Source organism: Typha latifolia, chromosome 12 (genome assembly GCF_019914945.1).
Source record: "Typha latifolia isolate L0001 chromosome 12, TyphaL0001v2, whole genome shotgun sequence".
Classification (NCBI taxonomy): Eukaryota; Viridiplantae; Streptophyta; class Magnoliopsida; order Poales; family Typhaceae; genus Typha; species Typha latifolia.
The window spans coordinates 10,165,219-10,175,519 of record NC_133097.1 but is presented as its reverse complement, the minus strand read 5'-3'; the positions used below and the strand labels follow the sequence as shown (position 1 = coordinate 10,175,519).

The following is a 10,301-nucleotide window of genomic DNA, read 5'->3' as shown; positions in this document are numbered from 1 at the left end:
TTTATAGTTAAATAGGTTATTAGCAGGCCGTTGCGTATAGCAAACGCACGATGTGAACCTGAGATAGTCCTTTTCATGTAATGCCACATAAAGCAATGGCCTTTTCAATATTTAGCATGGCAATACTTTTAAAATAGGGTTACGCTGACACCCTCTTACTATACGAGTTATCATTGGAATCCTCTAAACTTTTTTATGTTATAATAACCTCTGAACTTTAGAGAAATTTTAACATGAGCCTTCCGTTAGTGCGAAAAATTGAACAAGTCAGCTTATGTTGCAATTATATATTTCTCGAACGCTTTTGTTATGTATTTCAATCAAATTAATAGAAATTTAAATACAATTTTATTTTAACCCTTTAATTAATTTAGAATAATTAAATTAGATATAAATACAGCTTTCTCTTTTCTCCTTTCCCGATCTCATCGTCGACAACATCGGCGAGGGGCTTAAGGCATCGTACAGCCGGCCAGGATATCGAAAGGCTACACTGTTCGCGTACCTTGAGGAGGAGCTTTTGTCTGCAATAGTCAAAGAGGGCAAGGGCAACCATGGGCAGTGAGGGGGAGGGCAGCCAAGGCCGAGGGTGGTCGAGGATGGTGGCGCAACGCAAGTGAGGTCATGCGCGGTGGAGGACTCGTATCGGATAGAGGAGGAGGGGAGGGTCTTCCATCCTCGCACTAGAAGACGGAGGAGAAGGAGAGGAGTAGTGATGGTGGGGATGACGGTGGGGGAGGAGGGAGCAAAGAGGAGAGAGGAAGGATGTTTAAATTGAAGACAATTATGTAATTTATTTTTATTTAAAAATTAAGGGATAATTCCCTTTTTACTCCCTGAACAATCATCTATTTTCACATTGACCCTCTGAACTTTTTTTTGGTACATACTGACCCCCTAAGCTATCAGAAATACCTCACTTGATCCATTCCGTTAGGGTTCCATTATCCATTTCCATCAAAAAGATGTCACGTGATAATTACCTGACAAATATATGATAATTTTACCCTCATATATATGCAAGTCACATGCTAAGTCATAAGACACTTTTAGATGGACGAAAATATCCCTAATCCTCTCCCTCCATTGCTGTGGTCATAACCTACCCCACAGTAGCCTCCACTGCCATAGCCACCGCATCCACGGCGTTGACCACTATCGCCTCCTTCGTAGCCTACTGTTGCCTCCTCCGCAGCCTATCGTTGCCCTCCTCTCCAGCATGCTCAAGCTTTGATCCACCGCAAGATCTGCATCCCCGTTGGAGTTGGATCTCGGATCGACCAGCTTCGACCGCTATGCCACTGCCTCCAGTGACTGCAGCCGATCAAGGCAAGACAGATCTGCCCTCTTCTTCGAGTCCTTTCTCCGAGCCCCGCCTCGGCGTTGCTGTCGCCCTCTTCTCCGAGCTTGCCGTTGTCGTCACCATCTTTTTTGAGCCCGGCGTTGTCGTCGCCATCTTCTTCAAGCCTTTTCTCTCCCTCTCCAAATGCCTCACACTCTCATATCCAAGCCCGGCGTCCCTCTTCTCCGAGACCGGCGTCATCGTTGCCTTCTTTTTCGAGCCCAGCGTCCTCAAAGAGGTGAGGAGAAAGGAGGGATCGGGATTAAGGCAGAGGGAGAGGGTAATGAAAGAATTAAAAAAAATTAAATATTTAGAAAGGGGATTAAGGCAGTGAGAGAGGGTAATGAAGGAGTTTAAAAAATTAAAATATTTAATATTAGTTAAGCCGCTTAATTTTCTCATCATTATAAGTAGAGGGGTAATTTGATCAATTCATTAATTCTGTCAACGGCGTCAGAAGGGTGAGGTATTTCTGATAGTTTAGGGGGTTAGTGTGTACCAAAAAAAAGTTTAGGGGGTTAATATGAAAATAAGTGATAGTTCAGAGGGTGAAAAGGAAATTATCCCAAAAATTAATAATATAATATATTTTATTAGGAGTATAATAGTGGTGCATGAGTTGCATTCGGGCATTATTATTTGCCATTTCACTTGGATCCAAAATTCAGGGAGCTAGTGTAATCTAAAATAGTTTATAGAGTCTCCATAAAAATCGAGTACCGTACAGGAGTGCCAGCGTAATTAACTGTATAAATATATAAACAAATCGATCGCAACTGAAGTTTGTTGAGCAGCAGTAGTTCAGCGTCAGTTTGCATCAAAGTCATTATCTGGTGAATTACTATATCATCCCAACAAGCAGTTTTAACTTTTAAGCAAGTGCCGAATTGCAAAATACATCACCGTAAACAAAAAGCCACCACGTCCACATAGCTCCACTCTTTCCAATCAAGAACGAGGTTCAAAATTCACACCAAATATTAGTATAAATATCCACTATACGATCAAACTTTTATCTGTTTACTTGATTTTTATTTATTTATTAAACTTCTAAACTAATTTTGTTTTACTTGATTATATTACCATATTAGAATTCAACATTAGACAATGCTTGGTTCAAATCAATCAAATACAGAGTCCTTCAATTGCGTCAAAATTAGTTCGACTCTTTTGCAGCTGCACACATGAATATAGATACATTAGTTGAGCAATTAGAGATACTACATATTACGATGGGCGAAAGGGAATTTACTGAATTTTAAAAACTATATATCGTCTATATCTACTGCAAATGCAATGCCCATCTCCAATATTTACAGGCGGTCTGGATATTGTCATAATCCTTAGAAATGGTCTATATGACTATATCACTGGGTGAGATAAATCCATTCTCGTCATTGCGAATGCTTTCTTTATTGAATTCCTCGACAGCACCAGTCTCCTGCAAATTCAAGGATAATAAGAAGAAATTATAGATCATTGCAGGTTAGAGTTATCTTTCTGGACTTCATTGATAAAAAAATGTCTGATTTATTACATACACATAGTACCATCCACATCAATCACCCTTATCATATCATGCAGCTCTTCTTCTATCCAAATTCTTCCAAGGAGAGGCGGACTATTAAATAAACCGTATTAGATATTAAACCATTACTAACTGATACAAATTAGAATAAATAATATTTTACCATCTCTGATTAAATTAAAACTTATTATAATTTTATTAATATCACTTTTACCTCTTTATGATTATATAAACCACTATTTTTTCATCATATTTAATCTATCTATAAGTCAAATTTAGAACTATTTATTATTGAGAAAATTGAAAGAACGTAGCATCAAAAACGTAGAGGAAGGCAAGAGAGTAGCATCAAGATCCAAATCATTGCCATAACTCACTTACTGGTGCTATCCAGCAATTATCACTAGGAAATATATGCTCAAACTTAAAACAGTAAGAAACTGATTAATACAGTACTTTCCAACGATTAACTAGTTGTCTCAGATGCTCACGCTACATCCGAATAAGTAAAAGCTGGAAAAACTAACCACTCAAGAACCCCTAATAGCGTTATCACTTGCATTAGCACAAAAACCATATCCAAAATTACATAATTATATCTCGCTGCAAAGCATAGCTGATATACCATCAGAACTGACGACCAACTGTCTGCTTCCATGTTCAAGGATCACTGTAACAATGAGTCAATGAATTATGAAGAGAATCGAATATGACAACAGAACTACTAAAAAAATTGGCATCGTCGACCATTCACCTGTTGTTGCTGCTGCTGTTGTGGTTGTTGATAATTTGCATATCCCTGATAAGCTCCATAAGCATACACGCTTGGATCTTGAGGAGGTTGGCCATAGTTGTAGGCTTCATAGCCTTGTCCATAGCCATAATAATTACCACCCCACTGGTTAGGGTCCTGCTGTTGCTGTGACTGCTGGATAACATCCATGAGGGGGAAAGGTCATAAAAGAAATCAGTAAAGAGTAGGGCAATAACAATAGAATAACATGATCAGTTAAATGCAGTAATAAAACCTGCTTGCTTGATGGGCTACGTCCCCAAGAGAGCCGAATGTTTTGTCCACCCAACAGAGTCCCCTGCAGCATTAGTAATGCCTCCTCTGCACAAGCTCTGAAAATATTCCAGAAAAAAATCTACAATGTTAGAATCTCAACACATTCCTTTCCAGTAAAAAGAGGGAGCTCTCATATTCAAGTTTCTCAAACCTGTTCGCAAATTGGACAAACCCACATCTCTTTCCAACAGGGATCTTTACATGCACCAAATCTCCATAAGGGTTGAAAACTTGTTGCAGAACGTCTTCAGTGATATTTGAGTCCAGTCCACCAACAAATATCTGCACTCAAAGATGTTGCTTGTCAGTACATAAGGGGCAACTTATAGTTTTGACATAAAAAGTAATTTAGCACCCACAGTAGTATTGTTTGGATCACTCTCGGACTGAGTTCCTTGAGGACTTGGATAAGAAGCTGCAAATGACAATAAAAATGAAGTAGACATCTTAGGATAATTGATAACATGGGCTGCAAAGAATAATCGGTAGCCTGTACATCTCAGCTTCACATCCCCTCAAGTCCTAAAAGGCCTTAACATACAGAAATAAGAATGTAAAAACAATATGAATACTGTATTTCTATGGCAGCATAGACCAACAAATAAATATGGATAGAAAGCAGAAAACACTGTTCAGATCAAAAGATGAAGGTGCCAATCAAATGACAAAATATAAATGTGACTTTTCACTGTTTCAGCTATGCAATGCAAAAATTTAGTTGTCGAGATTAACTGCACATAAAAATACAATATCAAAAATGACATGCCAACAAAAAAGTTATTTTATATAGGTCCGAACATGCAAGTAGCCAAGTGTGCGACCCATAATGAGGACAATATTGATAATCAATAAACTCAAAGTTAGAATAAAAGGGAACACATAAAAATGGAACCTCCATCTCTTACACCAAGGTGTGCAAAACTGCAAGGAACAAATCTGATTAAGATAAAACAAGTGGTTCCCTGTGAACATCTTCCTTTAATGAAACATATCAACTTACTAAAGAAACTTAAAGTTAGGAACATATGTGCTACTGTTTTGGAGGGAAAATTGAGTAAGAAGGAATGCAGCACAATGTAAGAATAAGATACTGTTTCACATCTAGTAATACTGAGTAGATATGCAAGCTAATAAAATGATAAAAATGATATACACACAATTTTATTTGAAAGTAATATATGGTGATAATATATGCCCGCAAAGCCACTCTTCCACACGTTTGATGCACACCAACATAATGAATCACATACAAAGAGTTGTTACCTCTTCCTCAAGAATAAGAAATAATCAAAATTATAGGTCACAATATACCACTCAAATGTGGAGCTTAAACTAATTAAAGAAAATTTGAACATCAAGATTGGCCGCTTAAAGACACTAATAGGAGTTAATTGACAAATCCAACAAGAATAACATTTTCCTAAACAGAGAGTTCTATATTCTTAAAAGGAACCTTTATACAAGATAAAGGATAGTGAGTCCAGAAGAGATCATCTGCCCAAATAGAGATAGAAACTGAAGGATAAAACACTTGACAAAATAGTGTAATGAACTGAGAATGTAATGAACTGGAAACTAAAGAAGAAAAATGAGAAGTAATTAAAATTGTAGACAACGCTGAGAATGTAATGAACTGGAAACTAAAGAAGAAAACGTAGCACTGGATGCCACAAATCCAAGGACATTAGGACATAAACAATAACACTGACCTAACCGAGGCCACGCACTAAAGAAGATACGCATCTCAGCTGATGTCAGTTCCAGGCCCCTAAATGAAGAGAGCCTCTTGGCATCCTGCTCCGAGAGAACATGAGTTTTATAAGTTTTTATAATTTATAATTATATTAAATGAGCCCAATTTACAAAGGAAATGTTCGGATGGAAATGGACTTGCACATATATCAAATGAAAGGCGCCTATCTTAATTGGCTGAAACAACAGAAGGGATTTGACTCTGAATATCAAAAAGTAAATACCCAGTCAATTACAGCAAAGCCAATTAGAACAAACAGAAAATGTCAAAATAAACACAACTATTAGTCTATGATATCCTCATTCACATCTAACTGATTCAGCATCAGCAATTCTTGAAAATAAGTAGGAAGAGCAACACACAAACATGCAGCAGTAATTGAATGCACTGCACATATAAGTGGTAATTTTAGTGAGAACTCTTACCTTTCTGTTGAGCACCCACAGTTTTTTTGGTAGTGGCAGGACCAATTCGCATAGGTCTTGTAGAACAGAACATTCCATTCATTTCAGTCATGGCACGTGTTTGTTCAGTTGCATCCCCAAACCTCACAAATCCATATCCCTTTGAGTGCCCAGTAACTTTATCTGTTACAACTTTTGCACCCTTAACAGAAGGGTAACGGCTCCTAAATGTCTCTTGCAACATGTAATCTGTAACATCTGAAGCCAGATCCCCAACGAATATTGTATAATCAGGAGTATCGTCACGCTTCTCACCTGCGTTGGCCCAATTCAACCTAAAAGTTTGCTCAGCATTAGGCATCATCTGACCATTATAGGTTTGAAGAATTCGTTCTGCAGTGGCACGACTCCCAAATTCAATAAAACCATAACCCTGCAACTGTCCAGTCTGCTTGTCACGAATAAGCTTCACTCCAAGAACCTGGGATTTCAGTATAGAATAAATCAGAATAATTTAAAAAACAACCCAGAGGATAATATTAGGCTAGAAAGTGCATCAGAGTTGCATGTTATTTGCAGAAGTTGGTAAAATACAACAATTCAATACAGAACAAACACAATCAATAATGATCAATTGGAATTCAAACATAAATAAGGAGTTCAAGGTTGCATCTATTAGAACATGCAACATAAGTGAGGCCATTATCCATGCCACTGCTATAAATTACCACAACTCTTTCATAAATGTTTTTTTCCTATACATATATAAATTATTAAATCAGTTTATCTTTCCCTTCCTTTTTTTGAAGGTATCATTTTCCATTACCCACTCAATTGCCTCTTCTAACTTTTCTTTGTATCAGGGTCCAAATTTCTCCCTTTTTCCTCGTCCTCCCTTCACTTCCCCTCTCTTTAGCGAGGGATGTGACTTAGGGTTTTCTGAGCCTCTCCTTTCTCAGCTCTTTTCTAGGGTAATCACAAACCAAGATGGCGCAGCCCACAAGAGGAACGTATGAAGGCCTCACGTACCATCACATGTATAAAGCTCTTAGATTTAAAACCCTAAAACTAGCCCTCGTTATCAAATAAATCAGTTCCATCAATTTTACCCATAAAAACCAATAAAAAAAAAACTAATTCAGATGGGAAAAAAAAAACTCACAGCTTTAGGTCAAGAATCTAACAAACAACTTCCGAGAAGATAAAAAATTCAGCAGACCTAATAGAGTGTGCATATAAATTACCTCTCCAGTCTGAACAAAGCAGCTAAAGACATAGTTCTCGTCCATCCAATACTGCAAGTCTCCGATCCACAGCGTCCTGACCTCATCAGCGGACGCTGGCTGCAGGGCGACGGCACCCATCGGCGCCATCGCCGGCGTTGGAGCGCCATAGTAAGCCTGCGGTTGGATCTGCTGCGGCTGCTGATGCATCTGCGGCGGCACCGGAGGCGGGATCTGCGACGGCTGCTGGTTCCACATGGCCGCCGCCGGCTGCTGATGGTACTGCGACGGCTGCGGCGGCGGTATCATCCCCCACTGTTGCGGCGCCGCCGCCGCCTGCTGCGGGGGAGGAGCCATCTGGTGCGTCTGGTCCATCTGTGGCGGCGCCATGGTGGCCTGATACGCTCCTCCTGTAGGCTGCATCATCTTGGTTTGAAACCCTAAAAACCTACGAACGAGAGGAGAAAGGAACGGAAGCGGAAACCTAAGCGGAGCAAGGAGGGAAAGAAACCCTAACCCTAGAAAAGAAGGGTTAGAATTTTACAAAGGACAAAGAATACGAGAAGGGATTGGCGAACGAGTGGCTTAAAAAATGAAGGGAAAGCCGAAAGAGAAACATAGACGCCATAAAAAAATTATTTATTTTATTTTTCCAATTATAATAAAAATCGGGCCCAATACAGTTTTTGGATTGGGCCCAGCCTTTCTATAAATCCATTCATATGAGCCCGTTAAGAGCCCAATTTAAACCTCCAATTTGAGTACTAGAACATTTAAAACAATTATTTCATAATATATCTATATATATAACATTATGATGAGGCATGCATCTGATTTGATACAAGTGAATCCTTTGCACAAAATACTAGCTTTAGGTTCTCATATTGCTTCCAGACTTGCATGGACATAGAAGCTCCTAATATACAAAAAATGGACCTAATCTTCTTCAATTGAGAACCGATATTCTTCTTCATCTCCTGCGTCGCATATCTCGAAGCATGCCTCCGTCTCAGATCATCGTCGGCTTCCTCCATCGCTTTGTAGATCAAATATTTTGCCCTTCGGTGCTCAAGCTCTTCTATGTCCTCCTCCACAATCCTTGCGTAAGAGTATTGTGTCTTTAAGCACCCCATTTCTTGTGACAATTTATGAGCTAGAGCTACATATATAGAGGATAGTGAATGCATCAAAATTGTCCTGTTTGACTAAAAGACATTGAATGGCACTAAAGGAGAAGAAACCAAAGAAGGGGTAAGGACTTAATACTAATCATAAAATTTTAAGCTCTCTTGTCTATGTGATCGATATTTACCACATAGTTTTAGTGGTCGGATTAGTTGTACATGTTTGTTACCATGTTGTATATCCGGCACTAATAAAACTAGAGGTTAAAAATATGTCCTCTAATATCAATATGGATAACCACGAAGTTAGAACTAATAAAATTATTAATAATGTAATGGTAGTTTCCTTCTCTTTTGTGGCTCATAGTACCACTCATTTGGGCCCATCCCAAGGCTAATTTTTTTTTTTCTTATCTTTGTCAATGTAGGATAGTTCTTGTGTGTCAATTCAATTGTAGAATATTTGGAGGCAGTGGAGCCGTGGAGGTCCTTTTCCTTCTTTCTTCTTCAGTCTCTTTCCATGATGTTTCCATATTGTTCTGACTATAATTGTGTGTAAATTGTAGGAATTTATTATATATATATCTCCCGTTCTCTCCTCCCTATTCTCTTATTTGATTTTTGAATAAATTTAATTGGGTCGAACCCAATTCTAGATCTCAAAATAAATAAATAAATAGTCGAACAAAATCTCAAGCCTGAGTTTAATTGCTAGTACTACCTCAAATGTACAATCAACTACGATATACTTAGTAGCTAACCAATAAATAAAAGAAAGAAATAATCAGAGGGACGCCTGCATAAATATATATGCTCATCATCACCGGCAACATAAAGATGACCTAATTAATATCTATATATATATATCCTCTACTCCTCCACCTCGCTTATGGCCTCCAAGGTTGGTCTCCAACTCCAGCTCCGACAGCTGACGGACTTCTGGCTGGCGCTCATCACCAGATTACTTATTACTCCGTCGATCGACAACCCTTTTGCGTCGGCGTGCCTCAGGAGTTCCTCTAACTGCTTCTTTGTGATCTTAATCTTCACAACTGCAGTCGAAGGCAACTGAGCGTCCTTCTTCTTCCTTTGATCTTTTCGCGAACTCTTCGACTCTTCGACGCACTTCCAGTCTTCGTCTTCGTCTTCGTCGTCGACCCACGTCGCCGATCGCCGGTTGAGGCAATTCCCCATTAATTATTCAAGAGATAAGAAGCTAGAAGTGGTTGTGGGCTTCTCAATCAAGGGTTTGTTTGGTGAAGAGATATATATAGAGAGAGGAGGCCATGGAGGAAGTCTGAGAGAGGGGAGTCATGAGTAAAACTGAAACGCGTCAAGGTCGTTGTCAGAGTTTATATTAAACCCGGAGATGATAAAAATATAATGTTACTTACGTACGCACGTATTTAGAGGGGGGTTGAAGGAAGGACTAAGTCAGCAGCACTCCTACGTACGAGTTCGTTGAACCACAGAACCAGTCTTGAAGAAGACTAAAATAGTTATTTCCAATCCTTATCCAAGCAAAAGAAACAAAAAATGAGATCGAAAGAGAGAGACGAGAGAGTTGTTATATATGTATATGTCAAAGACTGGACCAGAATTATATTTCATGGAAACTTATAGTGGACCCACGTACGTCTCACTAGTCACTTATTCTCATGTTAGTCATCACCACGTGGATGTAGAAAACTGTAGTTTTTTTTTTTCCCTTTTTTTTAAAAAAAAAATTTAGGTGCGTGGATTATCATCTTAAATGTTGATATTTGCACGTATATATCTCTTAAAAGGCTTCGATTTTTTTTACATAAATACTAGTTAAATATATGGGTTTTGATGTTTCTCAATCCTAACTAATCAT

The 10,301-nt window shown here is 38.7% G+C and overlaps 1 protein-coding gene across 2 annotated transcripts; it reads right to left on the bottom strand.

Annotated features, from left to right (window-relative positions):
• Positions 1–3,213: 3,213 nt before the first annotated feature.
• On the bottom strand, positions 3,214–7,947 carry LOC140798557 (polyadenylate-binding protein RBP45-like). Of its 2 annotated transcripts, none has more exons than XM_073152423.1 (7): positions 7,341–7,947; positions 6,118–6,577; positions 4,299–4,354; positions 4,091–4,221; positions 3,899–3,995; positions 3,625–3,798; positions 3,214–3,540 (listed from the first exon to the last, which is right to left on the bottom strand). In XM_073152423.1, the coding sequence occupies exons 1-7, from the start codon at positions 7,743–7,745 to the stop codon at positions 3,538–3,540; spliced, it is 1,326 nt and encodes a 441-aa protein (XP_073008524.1). In that variant the 5' UTR covers positions 7,746–7,947; the 3' UTR covers positions 3,214–3,537. The 2 variants fall into 2 exon arrangements, with proteins under 2 accessions (XP_073008524.1, XP_073008525.1); XM_073152424.1 differs by having other exon boundaries at positions 3,625–3,795.
• Positions 7,948–10,301: the final 2,354 nt, after the last annotated feature.

Excerpts from the sequence above, each read along its gene's own strand:
- LOC140798557 (XM_073152423.1), bottom strand. The coding sequence starts at position 7,745 with ATGATGCAGCCTACAGGAGGAGCGTATCAGGCCACCATGGCGCCGCCA. Across the intron at positions 4,222-4,298 it reads GTGATCCAAACAATACTACT|ATATTTGTTGGTGGACTGGA; the intron begins GTGGGTGCTAAA and ends CTTTGAGTGCAG. Across the intron at positions 3,996-4,090 it reads TTTGTCCAATTTGCGAACAG|AGCTTGTGCAGAGGAGGCAT; the intron begins GTTTGAGAAACT and ends GAATATTTTCAG.